The 21,460-nt window shown below is 38.3% G+C and overlaps 3 protein-coding genes across 3 annotated transcripts; all 3 read left to right on the forward strand.

The window, feature by feature from the left end:
* Nucleotides 1-6,852: 6,852 nt before the first annotated feature.
* LOC104899970 (non-specific phospholipase C1) lies at nucleotides 6,853-10,537 on the forward strand. The gene is made up of 3 exons (XM_010687273.4): nucleotides 6,853-8,040; nucleotides 9,031-9,207; nucleotides 9,881-10,537. Exons 1-3 carry the CDS (start codon nucleotides 6,933-6,935, stop codon nucleotides 10,186-10,188), a joined length of 1,593 nt encoding a protein of 530 aa, XP_010685575.2. The 5' UTR covers nucleotides 6,853-6,932; the 3' UTR covers nucleotides 10,189-10,537.
* A 153-nt stretch (nucleotides 10,538-10,690) lies between these two features.
* On the forward strand, nucleotides 10,691-13,345 carry LOC104899971 (ammonium transporter 1 member 3). The gene has a single exon (XM_010687274.4). The coding sequence runs from the start codon at nucleotides 11,597-11,599 to the stop codon at nucleotides 12,983-12,985; it is 1,389 nt and encodes a 462-aa protein (XP_010685576.2). The 5' UTR covers nucleotides 10,691-11,596; the 3' UTR covers nucleotides 12,986-13,345.
* A 5,752-nt stretch (nucleotides 13,346-19,097) lies between these two features.
* LOC130592099 (uncharacterized) lies at nucleotides 19,098-20,874 on the forward strand. The gene is made up of 2 exons (XM_057396262.1): nucleotides 19,098-19,487; nucleotides 19,905-20,874. Exons 1-2 carry the CDS (start codon nucleotides 19,199-19,201, stop codon nucleotides 20,210-20,212), a joined length of 597 nt encoding a protein of 198 aa, XP_057252245.1. The 5' UTR covers nucleotides 19,098-19,198; the 3' UTR covers nucleotides 20,213-20,874.
* The last annotated feature ends 586 nt before the right edge of the window (nucleotides 20,875-21,460 follow it).

Genomic DNA, 21,460 nt, shown 5'->3' on the forward strand with positions numbered 1-21,460 from the left:
GGGTCCACCAATTAAAAGATTATTTTGCTTTTAATTCTAATAATATCACGCACTTTCCTATATGACCCACATTTTTTCTCCTTAATAAACAATTCATGAAAAGTATATCAACTTCTATATTTAATTATGATTTAATACAATTAAAGTCCTACCACGTGATTTCTTTTTAATACTTGTATCCAAAAGAAATGAACACTCTATTTAAGGACGAAAGAACAAAGAATTAATTTGGTAGATTATTTATTTTTTTGAAACTGGTAAACCTTATATTAGTGCAGTTTGGTAATTCCATCTGGTGCAAATTCCTCACTCTTATTCACTAGTGATCCTCAAGACGTGCGCAAGACAACCTTAACTTACTATTTTTCAAATGTTCAAGCTTTGTACTTCCTTAGATTGTTTTGCTGCTGCTCTCACAAGGGTTGTCTTTGTAGTAATTTATATCATCAACACTAATCATGATTCCAGTTTGTTTGTTTTTTTTTCTAAAAATGAATTCAAAGAAGTGAGAAAAGAAATAGAATGTCAAGTATGGTTAACTATTTTTGGATTTTAAGAGCTTGTTTAATTAACCTTCAAAATTGTATGAGTTATTATAATTTTTAGGAAGTAAATATATGTATTGTTGTTTGGTTGACAAAAACGTGGGAAGTAGAACTTCTTCAGAAGTTCTATTTTCTACAAAATGGAGGAAATAACTTACCTAGGCCCCCTAGGTAAGTGGAAATTCCCATGGGAAATAGAATTTTCCATTTTCAACCAAACAAAAAAATATACTTCCTATGAAATAAAATTTCATGGGCAATGCATAAATTCATAGGAAGTTATACTTCTCAACTTCAACCAAACGAGCCCTAAGAAATAAAATCAATTACCAGTTCTCTTTCTTCTTTTTTGGTTCATCAATTCATTACCGTTACTTGATGGTAATGGTTACCACTCATTTCAATTCCTTAACATGAACAAAATACTCATTAAGGTAACTATTTTTTGTTACCATTCTCCTCTTTTCGTATTAATTCTCTTTTCATTCCATTCCTTAAACCAAACGATTCCTTAAGGGGTGTTTGATTTAAATAGGGGAATGGAAAAGGGAAGGAATGGTGATAATAATTGTTATTTTTATTGGGTGTTTGGTTCAATAATGAAAAGGAATCACTTGTAAGGAAATGTAAAGAATTTTATTACTCTTCTAATTTGGAGGGTAACATTTGGGAATTTGGGTTACCGTCAAACTTTTGTTGTACCCGAACCCTAACAGTGTAGAAAAGCTGGACCTCGACCCAAACCGTTAGCTAGGGTATTCAGGGTTTAGGGTCTAAGTCTAAATCTAGCCTATTTCCTTTATTTTTCCCGAATTTTCAATATCATTTATATTTCTTGACTTTCTATAGTGCCTATGATCTTCAAGGTCTCATAAGTCTAGGGTTTATGGTTCAAATGACAAAAGTTGAAATTTTAGGATAAATGCAAATGCTTTTATTTCTAGAATACCATAAACAAAAAAAATAATATTATATGTACTCTAGGTTACAAGTGTATGGTTTGAGTAGGGTTCGGGTCTAAAATATTAAGATCCAGACCCTAAGAAGTTCACTTGGACTTGGACCCTTATGGTCCAGAAAAATTGGACCCAAATAAGGTAATGGTTAACCCACTACCTAAACCCTACTCAAACCTGGACTCATGCCCATCTTTACCCTCAAATAAGGTAATGGTTAACCCACTACCTAAACCAAAACAAGGGTAATGAATTCAGATTATTTTTTTGTTTATATACCTCAAAAAAGCTCAACCAAACAAGACATTAGTCTCATACGTATCGGGATTATGAGTTCTTTATCGTGATTCGAATAGTAAACAAACTATATTATGTAATAGGGGATTGTTAAACATCGTCCCGAAATTACTTAAAATCGTCCTGGTTCCACCAAATATTTCCAACTTTACCCTTCCCTTTTTTTCTTTTCTTTTCCACAACCACCACCTCCATGCTCATAACCACCATCGGAACCACGCAAACTACCACCGAGGCCACGCACACCACCAACTAAACCACACACAAGCACCAAAAAACCCCAAAAAAAATGAGGCGTCCATGGCAGAAACATCTGGCCTGGACATTTCCGTGATGGTGGAAACGTCCAACAAAGACGTGGACGTTTCCACCATGGCGGAAACGTACAGAGAAAATGTTTCGGCCATGTACCCCCCCCCAAATTTTTTTTCTCAGCAGCTTGCTCGTGGTGGTTTGCACAGGGGTGGGGATGCTGGTGGGGGCGAGGGAGGGTGGTGGATTGAGGTGGCTAGTGATGGGGGTGGTTGTTTAGGAAAAAAGAAAAGGTTATAAATGTAATTTCAATTTTTTTGGGGGTGATTTTAAGTAATTTTGGGACGACGAATAGAAGTTCAATATGTGATAATCATATTCTTTTTTAAAAAAAAGGCTTCATCAATGTGCAAGCAAAGTCTCTAGCAGAGGCCGAGGGGTAGCAGACACATGATCAAAGTGAGCGAACACTCAGATTTCCCAAATTTAAGAGGCCCCACCTATATGTTTTATTTCTACGAGTTTATTAGATGGCAAAAAAGTTTCTACATTTAATTTGCTATTTCAAATTTTTGCCCCTATTTTATGTACTTTTTATTTTCATATACTATAGCTTATTTTAGTTTTATGTATGGTATATCTTTACTATTTTGTAATATCTAAGGTGTTTCATTCCTAAAAATAAAAAAAATTACATCGAAGTATTTAAGAAAGTTAATAATTTTTTCAACTACTTTTAATAAAAAATTTAATTTAATTATTAAAATATGGGCTTGTGGATCCTTTTTTATAAGTCATTGTAAGGCTCATATTTAATGTCTAACACAGGACTCCAAAATTATACGAGACGACTCTAGACTTCAACACTCCTTACTTTAAAATAAACAAGATAGCCATAAATAATATAATAATAAAAGAAAAAATTGGCTCCTATGGAACATATCTTAATCCAATTGATTATTCCTAGTGACATAATGCTATTCATTTTCTTATGAATATTTGCACCGTCCAAGTTGCTTCCAGTGTAACTAATCCTGGCTTATAAAGTTATAATGCATGCATACGACTGCAAGTCTGCAACCCTTTCTCTTTGTGTGCGTGTGAGAGTGAGACGGTAGACATAATTTTCCGACGACAAAGTGATGATATATAAGTTAATTTATGTGGCCATCAAAATAAATTAATTTATGTGAAGTGAGCGAAACATTCAAAAACTATCAATTGACATTGATCAATAAACTAATGTTATAATAGACCAGACCGGGCCAGGCTTCGGAAAAAATAGCCTGTTTCGGGCCAAACGCGGGTCTGGCCGAGGTTCAGGCAAAAAACCGTGTCAAAGCCCATTGATTCAGGTTGGGCTTAGCGGGTTTTTCATGTTGTGCTGAAATTTAACCTATTTTTCCAAATCTAGGTTGTTTGTGGCCCGAATTTTTTGCCCAAAAAATCGTGTCCAAAACCTCTTATTTTCGGGATGGGCTCACCTTAATCACATCTCCAATAAACTTACTGATTAGGGTTGTTCATAAGTATCCGGTCTGGTCGATCTGATCCGATTTTTTAGTTTTCGGATCGGATCAGGATCAGAATTTTCATTTTCGTATATTCGATCTGAAATATTTGTTTTCAAGACCGAATATTCGAATATCCGGTGACCAGACCCGATCCAAAACTTGTTTTATGAACTTTTCCTTTGAAAATTTCAATTTTTAGTTTTCGCAAAATTCGATGATCTGATCTGAAAATTTCGGATATCCGATTCGCTACGAAATTTTTCGGATCAGATTCAAATCGCTTTTTCCCAATCCAAAATTTTCGCATATCCGAAATTTCGGATCGGATTAGATCTTCGAAATGAACACTACTGTAACTGATCAATGTTCATTGAAATGACCTTCAAATTATTAAATGTCTTGGCCTTAGGGGTGTTCATAAGTATCCGATCCGTGATCTGGTCTATCCGATCCGATTTTTTGGGATATCCGATCCGATTTTTTAGTTTTTGGATATTTTGGATCGGATATTCGAAAATTTTCGGATCAGATACAGGTCGTCATTTTTCAATTTCGGATATTCGAACATGAAAATTTTCAGATTTTTCCAGATCCGATCTGAAATGTCCGTTTTCAAGACCAAATATCCGATGATCCGATCCAATTCAATCAGGATCAGTTTTATCAACTTTTTCCTTTGAAAATTTCAATTTTCGTTAGTTTTCGGATATCCGATGATCCGATCCAAAATTTTTCGGATAGGATTCAGATTGCTTTTTCCCGATCCGAAATTTCGGACCGGATCGGATATTCGAAATGAATACCTCTGCTTGACAGTGGTTGAGATTGGAGTGTTGTGAATGGTAGATTACATGTTCAAATCCTATTTCCATTCTTTATATTTTATACCGTTTTCGTGACTCATATGAATAAAAAAATCTATGCATTTATCACTAGATAATAGGTGGATTACGTGGGGGAGAAATGTAGCATTTTCCTTTGAATAACTACCCACCTATTGTAGATAGGTAGAAATGTAGCATTTTCCACATGTACCATCATACATTTATTTAGGAGAGTTATATAAAGGGAATAATAGTGCCCTGAAGAGTATGGGGAAAAAAAAAAGTAGAGAATATTTAGGAGAGTTTTATGAAAAGTCTTACCTACTCGTACAAATTTCCATTAACCTTTTCAATGTTGTTTGTTTGGTATCCTAACTCGTGGTCAAAACAACAATGGCGTGTACTTATTAAACTTGGATGAAACTTAACATCAACAAATAGAATAGTCAAAAGTATCCAAATCCAAATACTTTTCTCCCACAAAAAAGCCTCCAATATTATCCATTAAACTACTCTTAAATACTAACTTCAATTCTTAGATAAATGCATCATATTGTCTAAATATACTTACCGATGTACAATTTTATCCCTCAATATCTTCAGTAATACATAATAATAAATTATAAAAATAACAATATTAAAATATTCATTCGAATTGACGCAACAACAATTAAAATAATGAAATTTATTTTTATAAAATAATAATTAAATATGGTCAAAGCTGATATACAAAAACTGTCACAAGTCAATGTTATCCCAAATTAGTACATACACACATCCGTAGGATGAGAACCATACGCATGATGAACATGAACGACTAGATTATGAACACAAAAACCATTTCTAATGAACATGTACCAACAAAGATGTACATATATTTATTTAGCTTGTTGGCCATGTACATGTGTTTATTTGACTTGTTATCCATATATTGTCTTGTTAGCCATGTACATATATCCAATATGCTCTATAACTCTACCTACAAGCGTGTCTGCGTGTGCACCATCTCGTCGTTGATTATCATCTACTAGTATTAAGTGCAAATTAGATGGTAGACATGAGTCTATCATGAGAATGATGGGCATCATTACATACAACAACGTTTCGCATTGCCATACAATGAACAAAAAAAATCCTCATTGAACAAACTAAGCAACACGAAGATGAGAATAGAATAAAAGAACAACACACGAGACTCAATGAACATCTAAATCCGCAATGAACAAAAAGATGAACATAAGAGGAAATATCTTATCAATGATCATTGGAGAACCGTTGAAGTTCATTGGTTTCGCAGTTTACTTAATGTTCATTGGAGAACAATTGATGTTTATTGGTTTCGCGCTTCTCATATGTTTTTTGGACCGTATTTTGGCCTTTGTGTACTATTAAGAGGAGAATCTTTATAATAGACCTGGGTGTACCATGCTCATGGTACACCCAAGACTATTTTCAGCAAATGAGCAAAATCAACAAATAGCAAAATGAGCAAATGAGTAAAATGGGCAAATGAGTAAAATGAGCAAAATGAACAAGCATTTATACTCATTTAAGAAAATGAGCACACTTTTACCCAAACTCTGTCATTTGCTCATCATCATCTTCCTCAATTTCAGATCTGTAAATTTTCTTTTTTTTTCGCGAAGATCTACATTGTTGTGTTTGAAGGTTTGGAAGGAGGAGAGAGAAGAATTGAAACAACAAAAACAACAACAACAACAACAACAACAACAACAACAACAACAACAACAACAACTGAACAATTAAACAAATGAACAACAATGAGCAAAATAACAAGAATAGAACAAACGAGCAACAATGGCATCGTCGGAATTGTGGCTGCTTCCTCGAGTTTTCTTCCATGGCTGACATCTCCATTTTTATGGGTTTTGTTTTTCTTTACTTTTTGTCGGCGGTGAGAGATAGAGGAGTAGAATTGTAGAAATGAGCAGCGGCAGCATCGCCGGGAAAAATGGCAGTGAAAGCACACGGAAGAGGAAAACATGGGGAAGAGGAAGAGGAGAGAGAGTGGGCGAAATTACGAACGTGCCCCTGAAGTTGTAGTTTATTACAAAAATACCTGGGTGTACCATGCTCATGGTACACCCGGGTGTACCATGAGTGAACTCCTATAGAGGTGTTGAGATCCTCTAGAGTTTCAAAATAACTCTACACGGTAGAGTTCGTTAAATATCAGTCGTTGATTAAGAAATCAAAGGCTTGTATTTTCTTTCCCAAAAATCCCCCTTATTTTCCTCCCGAATATCCTGCCCATATCTTTTCCTTTCTCACTAATCATGAGCTCTTGATTTTATAATATATGGTCAAGATTCAACTCTACTTTGTAGAGTTTTCATAAAACTCTAGAGGATCCGGACTACCTATATAGAGGGTAGACACGAGTCAATCATTTACCAAATTGAATATTAAGGAACAAAGTAAATATTCTTCTAATAAAGTATATACCTTTAATCTCTTCACTTCCCCATTAAAACCTCTCACATATTCTTCTTTCTCTCTCCACTTTACCGGTCACCGGAAAAAATGTCTAAACTAACTTTCTCTCTCCTCCCCATTTTCTCTCTCCTCCTTCTTCTCCTCACTCCTCACTCTCTCTCCTTCCCTTTCCCTTTCCCTCACCCAAAACCAAAAATTCAATCACCCATTAAAACCCTCGTAATTTTAGTCATGGAAAATCGTTCCTTCGATCATATTCTAGGTTGGCTCAAATCAACCCGACCCGAAATAAACGGTTTAACCGGAAAAGAATTCAACCGGCTCAACTCCTCCGAACCTAATTCACCCAAACTTCACGTTACAAATGATGCGGTTTTTATCGACTCTGACCCAGGTCATTCTATCCAAGCTATAACTGAACAAATATTCGGGTCTACTGTAATAAGTAACCCGGCCCGAATGTGTGGGTTCGCCCAACAAGCTAACTCGATGTCGAAACATATGCCAAAAAATGTTATGAGTGGGTTTAAACCAGAGCTTCTACCAGTTTACACCGAGTTAGCTAACGAGTTCGCCGTGTTAGATCGGTGGTTCGCTTCGGTGCCCGCTTCGACTCAGCCGAATCGTTTCTATGTTCATTCAGCTACATCACATGGTGCATCAAGTAATGTAAGAAGAGATCTTATTCATGGGTTTCCACAAAAAACTATATTTGATTCATTAGATGAAAATGGTTTAAGTTTTGGGATTTATTACCAAAATATTCCTGCAACTTTGTTTTTCAAGAGTTTAAGGAAACTTAAACATGTAATTAAGTTTCATAGCTATTATTTGAAGTTTAAATTGCATGCTAAGTTAGGGAAATTGCCTAATTATGTGGTGATTGAACAAAGATACTTTGATAAGAATTTGTTTCCTGCAAATGATGATCATCCATCCCATGACGTGGCAGAAGGACAGAGGTTTGTTAAGGAGGTGTATGAGACACTTAGGGCTAGTCCACAGTGGAAAGAAATGGCTTTGTTGATAACATATGATGAACATGGTGGTTTTTTTGATCATGTACCAACACCTGTTTCTGGGGTTCCTAACCCTGATGGGATTATTGGGCCTGACCCGTTTTATTTTCGGTTTGATCGGTTGGGGGTTCGGGTTCCGACTTTGCTTATTTCACCTTGGATTGATAGGGGCACTGGTGAGTTTCATCATCTCTTGTTGATTGGTTTGGTTTTTGACAAGCTCTTTATAGTATATATATGTGTTGTTTTGAGTAGTTCTATTGTTCTATAAGTATGTTTAAGATTCATATTAGCTATGATTATGTTTGGGGAAGTTATAGAGGTACACTTGTGGAATATAATTCTTGCATATACTTCATGTCTATGTTACTCCGACACCTTCATTTACCTCAAAAATTGGGTGGTGTTTCGTGTCTGACACGATACTTCACTTGGATCCTTCACTTTAGAGTTTAGACTAAAAACTTGACTTTTTTCTACAAAATAGCCGAGTCGGACTCTTAGACACTTGTACTTGAGTAGACACTTGATTTGTGTATGAGTAACATAGCTTCATGTTATATTGTACGATTCTTGAAGAGTTGAGAAGACTGATTTAGCATATATTCTGGTGCAATCAGATGTTTGTGTAAAGTGTAAGCATATTTATGTATGTAAGTTCTCCATTTTAGAGCATTTGTGATTGTTGACTTTTATTAATTTTGTTTTGCTTCTCACTTACTCACCTATTGTTTTTATCATTTATCTTGCTGTTTTGTATTTATGTTGAGAACTGAATTGACGACAAATTAGGCGGTTAACCAATAGCTGATTTTGATTAGCATAATGCCAAATAGTGAAGATGATTGTTCAAAGTGGCATATAAATTATAAGTTACTGTGACATCTTTGTGGGATTTCCTAATAAGTTTCAATGGTTGTTTGGCATTATGCAAAAAAATAAGTTTATAAGTTCCTATCCTATTAGCTACTTGTGGCTGCTTACTTCTATAGAAGTTACATTATGTTCTTTGCTTGAAGCTTCTTAGTTTTGTGTATCTAACAATTCAAAGAGAATAGTTAGGCATATCGTATTGTAGCTTGCTTATATACTAGATTTGTCTTATTTGTGGTTAAATTTGAATTTTCTTATTATGGACTATATTTGCTTATCATCGGTCGCTGCAGTGATCGGAAAGCCAGATGGGCCTACTCCAACCTCAGAATTCGAACATTCCTCTATACCTGCCACTGTGAAGAGACTCTTCAACTTGAAATCAAACTTCCTTACTAGACGAGATGCCTGGGCTGGAAGCTTTGAGAAGTATTTCTACTTACGTGATACTCCACGTGAAGATTGTCCAGGTTGGTGTTGAATCCTTACACTTTTATCTCTTGTCAAAAGCATTGATTTGGTATTTTGGTTAAACTATGATGTTTAGATTGTCCTGATTACCTGTGTATTTACCTTATTTGCATGGTGCTATTAAGCTGTGCCGTTCTTTTCTGAACAGAAATTGAGCATGCTCATGACTTGTTTGCATCTTATGATTGCTGATAGTGTTTAGTTTGTTATATTCCATGCGTTTTATGTGTATATAATAATCCTAATTCCACTGCATGTCCACTGTGATTACAGTCTTTCTTTGGATCTTAGCTATGTTCTTTAGAAATGATAAACGCTAAACAACTAATTGCTCGTTTGAGAATAAAATATATATTGATAAATGACAATACTACCCTTACTAGCTGGACACTGCTTTTGTTATTTTGGTATGTGGAGTCATATTCATTTTTTTTCACCATACTCCCTAGAACACTTAGGTGAATAATCCAGCTCTTTGGATTAGGGTGCTGAACTCGATCTTTCTCTAATATCAGCAGTTGTTATGGATCTTGATTTGCATGCTAATAGTCAATAACCACCTCATATAGACCTAATAGTATTTGGAAATAGTCACTGTTGTCACTTTTTTTTTTCCCGAGTATGATTTGTTGAAATTCTTCTAAATTTCGATTGCTTGGATCCCTAAAACAGAGAAGTTGCCAGAGGTTAAGGTATCACTAAGGCCATTTGGACCTAGAGAAGATGCAAAACTTTCAGAATTTCAGATAGAATTGATACAACTGGCATCTCAACTTAACGGTGACCATGTTCTTAATACGTACCCGGATATTGGCAAAAACATGACAGTTAATGAAGCCAATCAGTATGCTGAGGATGCAGTAAATCGGTTTTTAGAAGCCGGGAAAGCAGCTATTGAAGCTGGAGCTGATGATTCGGCTATCGTGACTATGAGACCGTCTCTTACAAGTCGGATTCCTGGTGGTAGCCACACCAGCTAACTTTGAATCCATTGCTTTCACTTAACTGCACATTGTAAATATACATCTATTGAATGTTGTTATTCTGCAGCCGTTGCTTAGAACTGAAAAACTCTGCTCAGTAGGAAAAGAGCATTGAAGATTAGTTACCTGTAAATATTACGTCATATTGTAAAAGTCTTTCTCCGTCAAAAGTGGGATACGTGTTGGGTGTCGATGGTGGTATATGAAGTATATTAGAACAGTCCCCTGTCTCTGAGGATGGTGTGCGTCTGAGTGAACAAATTTGTCTGTAGTATATATTCAGTGATTTCAAGATTTATGCTCATGTAAGTGAAGTTGGATTAATATAAGGTACGTCTCTGTTCCATCATGATCTCAGTAATGTCATTAATTTCTGCATGATAAATCTTCTTTTGCTTTAATGTCAAGTTCTAGGTCATTGATGGATTTGGAAATTTGTTTTGATGGATTCTTATGAAAATTATGTGGTCCACGTTGTCCCTTGATATCATGTAGTAACTAGTTAGATACTAGTACTTATTTTTTGGAGTTGAGTAATAATGTCAGAAGTAACAAGTTTTTACGTGAGATGGACTTACAATAACAAATTGTAAGACGTTAAAAGTTTTCTCTAAGTGTAAGGAGTCACTCCTTGCACAAGAAAAGTTACCCCGGTCGTATGGTACATTATTGGAAGTATGCGGTATGCCTTAGTATAAGATTTTGCATATTTGAATTGTTTGACGTGGATGTTTATTTGACTACCTCACTTAATAATTGACGAGGAGGGTTAAACAAATCTCAAAGAGTGGATTAAGTTTCGCTCTTTTTCTCCTCAAAGTGCGTCGTTTTAGGAAATACCAAAATCGTCCCGCTATATGCCTGATAATTGATGTCAATATGCAGCATAATGTATATACTGTACTTAGGCTAGGTTGAGCTAGGTCCTCATTTTTGAGTTCTGATTTACCAATGGTTTGATAATGTGAGAGAATTTGAAGAGAGAACCTTATCCTATTTCCTTCCCTTTTTTGAAGGGGGGTTCATAGATTTTTATATCCATATACTCGTATAGTACCACGTTTTCAATGGATAAGAAACTTATGTTTGGGGATCCAATGATTTTGGAAGTGGACCCTTTCATTTTGGTTTTACTTACTGTGACAACTCACTTGAATGCTATTTGGCAAGTTGCTGAGGTTCAACTATCAGTCTCACTATCAACTTATATACATCATACAGCCTTGAGCCTTCCATTCAACTTGTTGATCATCGTGACGACGATAACCCCAAAAACATGATCCATTTATAACCCCATCTCTTCTGCTGCTTCTACTATCAAAATCCATCTATTACTTTTATCACTTCTTTTAGTACCAATTACTTCTATCTCCATTCTATCTTTGCTCCCTCTCTCAAACCTCCAATGGCAGTCTCGTGGGAAGAGAGTGTCGCGTTTTCAATAAACACCATCTATCTCCTCTTCTCAGCCTATCTTGTCTTTGTAATGCAGCTCGGGTTTGCTATGTTATGTGCTGGCTCAGTCCGTGCTAAGAATGCCATGAATATACTGCTGACCAATGTTGTCGATGCTGTTGTAGGCAGTATCTCTTACTACCTCTTTGGTTTTGCTTTCGCCTTTGGAACTGGCTCTGGATCTAATCCTTTCATCGGGACCCACTTCTTCGCCCTCCATGATGTCCCTGATGGTAAATATGACTATAACTTCTTCCTCTACCAATGGGCATTTGCCATTGCAGTCGCTGGGATCACCAGTGGTTCAATAGCAGAGAGAACACAGTTTAGTGCTTACCTCATTTTCTCTTTCTTTCTATCTGGGTTTGTGTACCCTGTTGTAGCTCATTGGGTTTGGTCCTCTAGTGGCTGGCTTAGCGCTAGTTCTGGTGATCTGCTTCTGGGTTCTGGGGCTATAGACTTTGCTGGTAGTGGTGTGGTTCACTTAGTAGGTGGGATTGCTGGACTTTGGGGTGCAATCATTGAGGGTCCACGGGTTGGCCGGTTTGATGCATTCGGGAAGCCCGTTTTAATGAAAGGTCACAATGCAACACTAGTAGTCCTAGGTACGTTTTTGCTCTGGTTTGGTTGGTTTGGGTTTAACCCAGGTTCTTTTGATGAAATCCTGGTACCATATCCAACTACAACCGACCAAGGTCACTGGACTGCCATAGGGCGGACAGCTGTGACCACCACACTGGCTGGTTCGATGTCTGGAATAGTTACCCTGTTTGGAAGACGTCTGTTGATAGGCCATTGGGATGCACTTGATGTTTGCAACGGGGTCCTCGGTGGGTTTGTTGCCATAACATCCGGGTGTTCAGTCGTCGAACCATGGGCTGCCATTATCTGTGGGTTTGTTGCAGCCTGGGTCTTAATTGGGCTCAATGTGTTGGCCCTGAAACTGCATTTTGATGACCCATTAGAGGCAGCTCAATTGCACGGCGGGTGTGGAGCCTGGGGGTTGATCTTTACAGGCTTGTTTGCCAAGGAAGAGTTCATAATCCAAGTCTATGACTCAGGCAAGGATGGAGTCTCTCGTTCTTCCGGCCTCCTGCTGGGCGGGGGCTGGGGCTTACTTGGGGTTCAAGTACTTGAACTTGTGGTGATTGTGTGCTGGGTCAGTGTGACTATGGGCCCACTCTTCTATGCCTTGCACAAATTGAAACTGCTAAGAATATCTAGTGATGAAGAAGTTGCTGGTCTTGACATATCAAGCCATGGAGGCTATGCCTACAATAACCAAGATGAAGAAGAACGCCCACGTCGCTATACAGATTATATGCAGATGAAGAACTAGCATGAATCTGATATCATAGAAATTGCAATAATCTTGGCCAGTTTTTTTTTTCATCTTATTTTTTTCTGTCCTGTTAGTTGAATTTTCATGCCTACAGGTTGGAACTGTGTATAATGTCTATAGTTACCATGAAAGGAGATGTTTGTTTGATGTAATGCTTTTGGTTCCTCAGTAGTTGATGAACTCATTTTCTTTTTATTAACAACTGTCTGAATTACTAGAAGTGAACTGCAGAAAAAAACTACTAGGTCATATACTGTTATAGTATTATACATATGTTACTCCAAATTATTGGGTTTTATAGGTTTGAGGTACCCAAACAAATTATTTAGTGATAGACGATTTGGGTTTATCTTCTGAGTTTTGCCTTCTTACATGCAATTATACTATAGCTATGCTTCCCTATATACTTTTATAAAATTGTATCTCTCCAGCAAACGAATGTAATCTTTCTTTGGAGTTCATGTAAGACTACCCATTAGTGGCAATATGATAAAGCTAAAAATTGAACTTACTGAGATAAAGAACTGGCCTATTGCCACTAAAAGGTTATGCCTAATAATTGCTCACGGTAGTTAATATTAGGGCCTCTTTACAATAGTACCATGAAGAATCTATATAAATGAAGTATATTAAAAGGCGTTCCTAAACAAGGAACGGTGTAACGTGACGCTCTTTCGAAAGGAATTTTAGTTCACGTAATCATGTACAATAATAACTAAAAATTGCATTGTATAGGTTGTGATCCCATGAGGCCATGACCTCAAGTTCATGTACTAAAGTTTTAACCACTAGATCAAGTTGTATTTAGGCTCCGTTTGGTAGGGCGTAAAATATTTTCAGTGTAAAATGATTTTCATGGAAAACAATTTACAATGGAAAACACAATTCCAAATTTAGTTTCCCGTTGTTTGGTTCGATGTAAAAAAAATGATGAAATGAAAGGAAAATGAAAGGGAAAGTAAGGAGGAGTGAGAGGAGTGTACAAGAGAAAGAGGAAAATAGTTTTCCCTTCATTTTGAAAGGAAAATGGTTTTCCATCCTTGGGAGAGTAATTTTACCCCAAGGGAAAATGGTTTTACACTCTTTTGCCAACCAAACAATGTAAAACTGAAAATAGAGGAAAACAGTTTTTCGGAAAAACGTTTTACGCCCTACCAAACGGAGCCTTAGTGTTATCATTTTAAAGTGCAATATTAATATATGATTTTTTTTCTTACCCGTTGCATAACCCGACCTAATAACTAGTTGAATAAATAAAAAAGTGTACCAAGTAGAAAAACAAAAATACTTTATCATAAAGAATTTTCCAATATTTTAATACCAAAAACTTTCACATTTTTTTTTTTGAGGGGAAAAGCAAGCTAGTATATTAATCCAAGGACAACGTGTCCATGAGTACATAAGGAGCCACTTCCGATGGACAATGGTTCTCCCAGATTTGTTCAGTACCAAAAGGAACTAGCTTAGCTAAATGGTGAGCAACATAATTACCATCACGCTTTACATGCGACCATCTAACAGAATGGAAAGACAAACTAGCAGAGAAAATCTCGGAGAGAACAACATCTAAATCAGACAAATAAAGCACACTTTTAGAGAGGCGATTAACAACAACTTGGCAATCCGACTCAATAATAACATCACTCAACCCGAAACGTTTACCCAGCCTCAGCCCCATAGAAACTGCCTTCGCCTCAGCCAGCTCAGGAGACCAAAATGCTCGACAACGACGGGACGCAGAGAAGAGGATGCTGCCAACGTTATTGCGAGCCACAATACCAAAACCCACCCAACCCTCCACAGCCAACGAAGCATCTACATTAATCTTGACAACCCCTTCAGGCGGAGCTACCACTGTCGAGGGCTTGGAGTACGAGCTTGCAGTGAGGTCCGATAGATGCGCCCAGCATATAAGCCATGTTCCTCGACCAACCTCTGGACTCGTGCTACCAATACATGTGGTGGCGTGGAGGTGTTGTTAAAAACCTGTTGGTTTCGGTCCCCCCATAGACACCAAGCAAGGAAGAGACCTTGTAATTTCAGCTTGCTCTCCACATCACGCCAGCTCACCACCAATTCACACATATTCATATCTGTGTTACCAGCCCGCATCACGTCACAACCACAATCACTCCATATTGCAGCAGCACGAGGACAGTCAAAAATGGCATGCCTCGCTGTCTCAATCGCGCCACAGCCCCAAGGGCAAGAATCATCCTCAATAAAATGACGATATTTAAGCAATGAACGAGTAGGAAGAGAGTTTGTGCATAATCGCCATAAAAATGACGTACCTTTGGGCTAACTTCATAACTCCAAATGTCCACCCAAGCTTGGTGAAAATTATCAAGGTTACAACCTTTACCCAACATATATGCCGTTTTCACAGTGTATAGACCATTCTTAGAAAAAGCCCACATAATTTCATCTTTCAACTCCACTTCACTAAGAGGAAGTGCAAGGATACAACTCTTGCCCGTTCATTAAAAATGCCATCAATAATCTCCATATTCCAACTCAGTGTGCGATCCTCAATTAAATCATGAACCAAATGAACTGAGTCATTCCTGACAGAGGAAATGGTGCGCCCAGCATCATCAAGTAACCATGGATCATCCCAAATGTGAATTTGCCTCCCATCACCCACACGCCACAATAACCCTTCCTTAATTAGTGCCTTTGAACTCCAAATGCTCTTCCAAGAATAGCTACCAGAATAGCCAAGGGAGGCATCAAGAAAGTCACAATGACGGTAGTATTTCGCCTTCATAACACGCCCCAATAGAGAGTGAGGCTCACGTACCAAGCGCCATGCTTGACGGCCTAAGAGGGCATCATTAAACACACTGAGATCTTTGAAGCCCAAACCGCCAAGACACTTCAAAGTGCACATAGATTCCCAGCTCTTCCAGTGGACTTTCTTACTTGCACTACTATTCCCCCACCAAAATCGGGCCATGGCTGAGTGAATTTTCTGAATAATCAGCGCAGGAAATTTGTAAACACCCATCAGATAGGTTGGGATTGCCTGAATAACAGCTTTGAGAAGAATTTCCTTGCCTGCTCTAGAAAGAAGTTTTTCCTTCCACCCTTGGAGTTTCTTCCAAATTCTATCAAGAAGAGAGTCAAAGATAGCTTTCTTTGATCTGCCCGCAATAGAAGGGATACCAAGATATTTCTCGTGCTTATCAACTTGCCTCATGTTTAAGATACTCATCAAATCCTCCCTTTGCTCAACAGAAACACCTCTACTAAAAGAGACCTCCGACTTTTCATAGTTAATTTTCTGCCCGGATGCCGCTTCATATTGGTTGAGAATATCAACGATAGTAATGCATTCCTGACGGGTGGCTCTAGTAAAAAGTAAGCTGTCATCAGCAAAAAGAAGATGAGAGATATCAGGCCCACTACGGCTAGCCTTAGCACCATGAATCTGTTTTTCCTGCACCTTACTCTGAATCATGTTAGAGAAAGCGTCAGCAATCAAAATGAAAAGATAAGGAGATAGAGGATCTCCTTGCCGGAGCCCTCGACCAGGAGTAACAGAACCACAGACTCCTCCATTGATGATGAAGGAGTAGGAAACAGAAGATACACAGTTCATTATCAGATTCACCCAGCGCCCATCAAAACCCATGGTGAGTAAAAGCTTCCTAAGAAAGCCCCATTCAACTCGGTCATAAGCTTTACTCATGTCAAGCTTCATAGCTATAGTCCCCCTATTACTTCGCTGACGATGCTTCATTGAGTGAAAAACTTCCATAGCAATGAGGGCATTATCAGTAATCAGGCGCCCCGGAACAAAGGCACTTTGATTTTCAGAAACAATAGCAGGCAAGAACGACTTTAAACGCATCACAATAGCTTTAGAAACCAATTTGTACAAAACATTACACAGGGCTATAGGACGGAACTCAGCAGCTTGAGTTGGATCTTTGACTTTCGAAATCAGAGCAATATTGGTGTTATTAATGCAAGAAGTAAAGAGATACCATGCAAAATATTACTCACAAAAACAGTCACATCATCACCAATAATATGCCAAAAACGCTGATAAAATATTGCATGCATACCATCAGGGCCGGGGGCTTTACTTGGGTGCATTTGCTGAAGGGCCGCAAAGATTTCGTCCTTCGTGAAAGGTTTCAAGAGCTCCATGTTACAATCTGCCGACACAATAGGACTCACATACTGTAGGACTTGTTGCATAGCCGAGTCACTAGGCCTAGTGGACTCGAAAATCGAGCTAAAGTAGGCTTCAAAAATATTTTCAATATCATTCGCCTCTGTCCGCCAAACACCACAAGAATCAAATAAGCCAGTCACCGAATTACGTTTCCGCCGTTGAGAAGCTTTATGATGAAAGTATTTTGTATTTCTGTCTCCATCCTTAACTTCAGAGACCCGGGACCGAAGATACCAATACGCCTCCTGCTTTGCATGAAGATCATCCAAAACTTTCTCGAGCTCACTACACTCCTTGCATGAAGAGTCCGAAACTGGCTGCTGCTGGGCCAGCCCCAATTGGCGCTCCACCCTCCCTATCTGCTTGTCCAGCTTAGCAAAAGACACTCTGCTCCAGCCCGTAAGTTGCTGAGCCATAACATCCAACCGGGCCGAGATATTAAGCCCAGCAGAACCTTCCCAGGCCTGCTTCACCACGGACTCACAATGATCATCAAGTAGCCAGGCGGTTTCAAACCGAAAGCCTCTCTTCTTTCTACGGGGACGACTAGGCTGTTTTAGCTTTGTAATAATAGGGGCATGGTCCGATTTGTACCGTACAAGGTGTTCAACAACATGAGAGGGATATAAGTCAAGCCAAGCAGGAGTGCAAAGAAACCGGTCCAGACGTTCCCGAATGCACGTAGCTTCAACTTTACCCCGCTCCCAAGTATACCAGGAGCCTACAAAACCAAGGTCCCTCAATGACAGATCATCAACAACAGCTCGAAAATTGTCTATCTCTCTGCGAACTCTATCCGCTCCACCTTCCTTTTCACCATAACATAATATTTCATTAAAATCACCGCCAAGCAGAATAGGTAACGGGGAATCACTGCAAAGATGCCGAATGAGCCCCCAGGTCCTGTGCTTCTCCTCCTCCTTCGCCCAACCATACACCCCACAAAACGCCAATTATTAGCACCATCAACAACATCACCACAAATATGGTGCTGGGAAAAAGAGACCACAGAGAAAGAAATATTATTATTCCAGTAAACACATAGACCACCTGCTCTACCAATACTAGGGACCCCAAAAGCATTTTGGAAGCCCAACCGAGATTTCAAACCTTCTACCTCTCTCTTTTTTATCATGGTTTCCGACAAAAAGAGAATGTCGGGGGCATGAGCTGTACTCCATCGCCGGAGTTGACGAACTGACCAAGGGTTGCCCATCCCTCGGCAGTTCCAGCACAAAGTACTCATAATGAGAGGCGGGGTTGGTCACAACCAACCTCCGCCAAAAAATAGGATCCAGAATCAAGAGTAGAACTCGGCTTGAAACGCTTCGTAGCACTATCTCCCTTATCACAATCCACTTCACAGAAATCATTAGGCCTTTTTAGAAAATTTTCATCAGAATCCATGTCCATTGTTGTTGAACCACCTTTATCTTCCATGGGGCCACGTGCAATTCTCTTCCAAGTCTTGTTTATGTCTTTAGAGCATTTCTAAGAAAATCTAAGACAATATTTGGCAACTCAGTAAATACATCAAATAGGCTCATGACTTGGTTACAGCAGAGTCCAAGTCTAATTATGTTATCTTAGAAGTGGCCAACAGTGCAGCTGTGCAGGTTATCCAGCCCACCTCGTGAGTCGTGTGGGCCAAGCCCGTGAACAACTCGGTCTAGAAGTGTGAAATTGTTGGATGGGCCACAAGCTCATTTTTTTAAAGTCCAACCCATGAAAGTTCGCTGACAAAACCGCCCACCCCAATCCACATACCAACCTAACCCCGCCCACGAAATCGTTAATATTTTTATTTATCTTTATTTAAATTACTAGGAAAGTGTAGATGTATGTAAAATTTATTGAGCCCAGCCCAGCCCAGCCCAACCCACCCCCACCCACCCCCACCGAGTTAAGTACATAGGAGGGTACTCAACTTTGCTAAAAGTTCCAGTTAAGGTACTGAACTTTCAAAAGTTCCAGTTAAGGTACTGAAATTGGATGTCCGTTACTTTTGGGTGAATTTCTGTCAAATGCACCGTTTGGTACATTTTCCTAGGCGCGTGTGCAACACGAAACGCCACCTAATGATTACTTTTAAAGAGGCGGTTTATTTCGCGGGTATTTATCTCAACTCTCTGTATTCTTTGTCTTTATTTACTTTCCTTCTCTCACTGTTCATATTTACTTTCCTTCTTTCACTCTCCTTATTTAAATCACTGCAACTCTCTGTCCTCTTCATTTACGCCATTTTTAATCATAGTATGTGGCCAACACCAAAACCTCCAAAATTCCCAAGAATTACAGAGACTTCAGAAGAAGGTATATTCTTCTTCATTTACTCCTTTTGTTTTTTACAGAACTTCATTTACTCCTTATTTTTTTTTACAGAACTTCATTTATTTCTTTTGTTTTCCTTTTTAGTACTTTTTGGTTACCTTTTTGGTTGTTGTGTGTAACTGGAGCAAAAAGGGTTTTTTTGGTTGTTTTCTTGTTTAAAAAGGCGATATTTGGAACTAGTTTAAGTTGTTTTTTGTTGGATTTGTTTGTTGCATGTTGATGACGCTTAGGGTTTGATGGTTAGTAAAATAATTTTTTTTTGTAATTGGGATTTGGGTTTTGCAGATTGTGTGAGTGTTAATTGTTTATGAAGTTTAGTTGTTAAACTTAAAGTATAATTTATACAGATTAGGGTTAAGTGAAATTTAATTAATTTTTTATGTTTCTGTTAATGACTAGGTATGGAAGCTTTTATCCATGCACACCCTTTGTGTTCACATCAAGATATCCTAGTGACCCACATTTTCTCTAGGGTAAGGTGGGAGGATCAGTACAAGCTTGAGCTGACTTGTAAGAAATGGAGGCTTTGGTGGAGACTCAGAACTTATGGGAGTAGTCCTTATTTCTGGCTTAATGATCGTAGGCACATTGAGAAGTGGATAATAGATGATATTATCTACAACAATGGGAGGGACCTCCATGCTTGGATCAACAAGGACATGACTCAGTACTTTGATGGGTTTCCATGGTTGTTCAAAGAGGATTGAAGATGAAGGATGTTGGTGTTTTTTTTTTTTGGGTTGGGTTAGTTTGTTTTGCCTCTGTCATAGCAGTAGGAGGGGTAGAATGTGACAGCCACTGGCTTTATTTAGGGTGGTTGTCACTGCTATGACAGATTTGTTTTGTTGTTTATGAATGCAAGCTCCAAAAAAACTTTAATATGTTCTGTAATTGGTTGGAGCTTGCCAATTTTTGTACTTGTTACTATATATATATATATATATGAATGGTTTTTATGATCCTACAATATCATTGGTGTTCTTCCATTCCTTGCACTTACTTTAGTATATAAATTTTTGTATGACAGATTTTATGGAAATAAAACCTTGCATAAGTGTGCACCATGGTGGAGAGTGGTTTGTACATGGTGACATTAGATACGAAGGTGGTCAAGTAAGTGTGTTTGAAAACTTACCTGATAATGTTGATGCTTCATATGTAAAACAAATCATAGACAACTTGGGTTATAATAACATCATTAAGCTGCATTTTGTTGATCCTAGGAAAGACTTTAGTACTGGTATTAGATTCTTGGGCTATGCTAAGCAATTATTTGATCCATTTTTAGCACTACTTTTACAATACAAGCTTGTACATGTGTACACAGAACATGCAATAGTTAGGCCATTTGGGGTGGGTAATGGATGGAGTGGAGTTGGTCAAGTCATTGTGGTGAAGGGTCCTTAGGTGGTGAAGGGTCCTTTGTGCAATTGTTGTGTGATGGAGATGAGCATTGGTCCCTCCTCAAAATACTGACCATACTAGACCCAACCCCATGTAGATATAGACTATGATACAGAAGGCACAGATGAGGATGATGATGAATTAGTTAGTGCCAGGACCAAAGTCAGTGATGAAAAGAAAAAACAACAGTCTTATGATGAAGAAATAGAGATGTTAAAAAGAGTATCTGCAACTAAGGGATTAGGAGAAAATCTGTTTGATGGTGACTTTGAAGGTGATACTGATCTTGACAGTCATAGTGAAGATGAAGATGAGGAGTATGGGTACTTAGAAGCTGCACCTTCAAAAAAAATAACAGCCAGTTGCAGCAAAGGGGTAGATGGAGGGATGTTGGAGTTGAGTGTAAGTTTTTTGTAGGACAACAGTTTGAGAATGCAAAGACTTTCAGAAAAGCATTAATTGACTACTCAATTGAGATTGGGAGAGAACTACCATTCACTAGGAATGACCCCAACAGGGTAGGTGCTAGATGCATGAACAAGGAAAAAGGA

This window comes from Beta vulgaris, chromosome 7 (genome assembly GCF_026745355.1).
Source record: "Beta vulgaris subsp. vulgaris cultivar EL10 chromosome 7, EL10.2, whole genome shotgun sequence".
NCBI lineage: Eukaryota > Viridiplantae > Streptophyta > Magnoliopsida > Caryophyllales > Amaranthaceae > Beta > Beta vulgaris.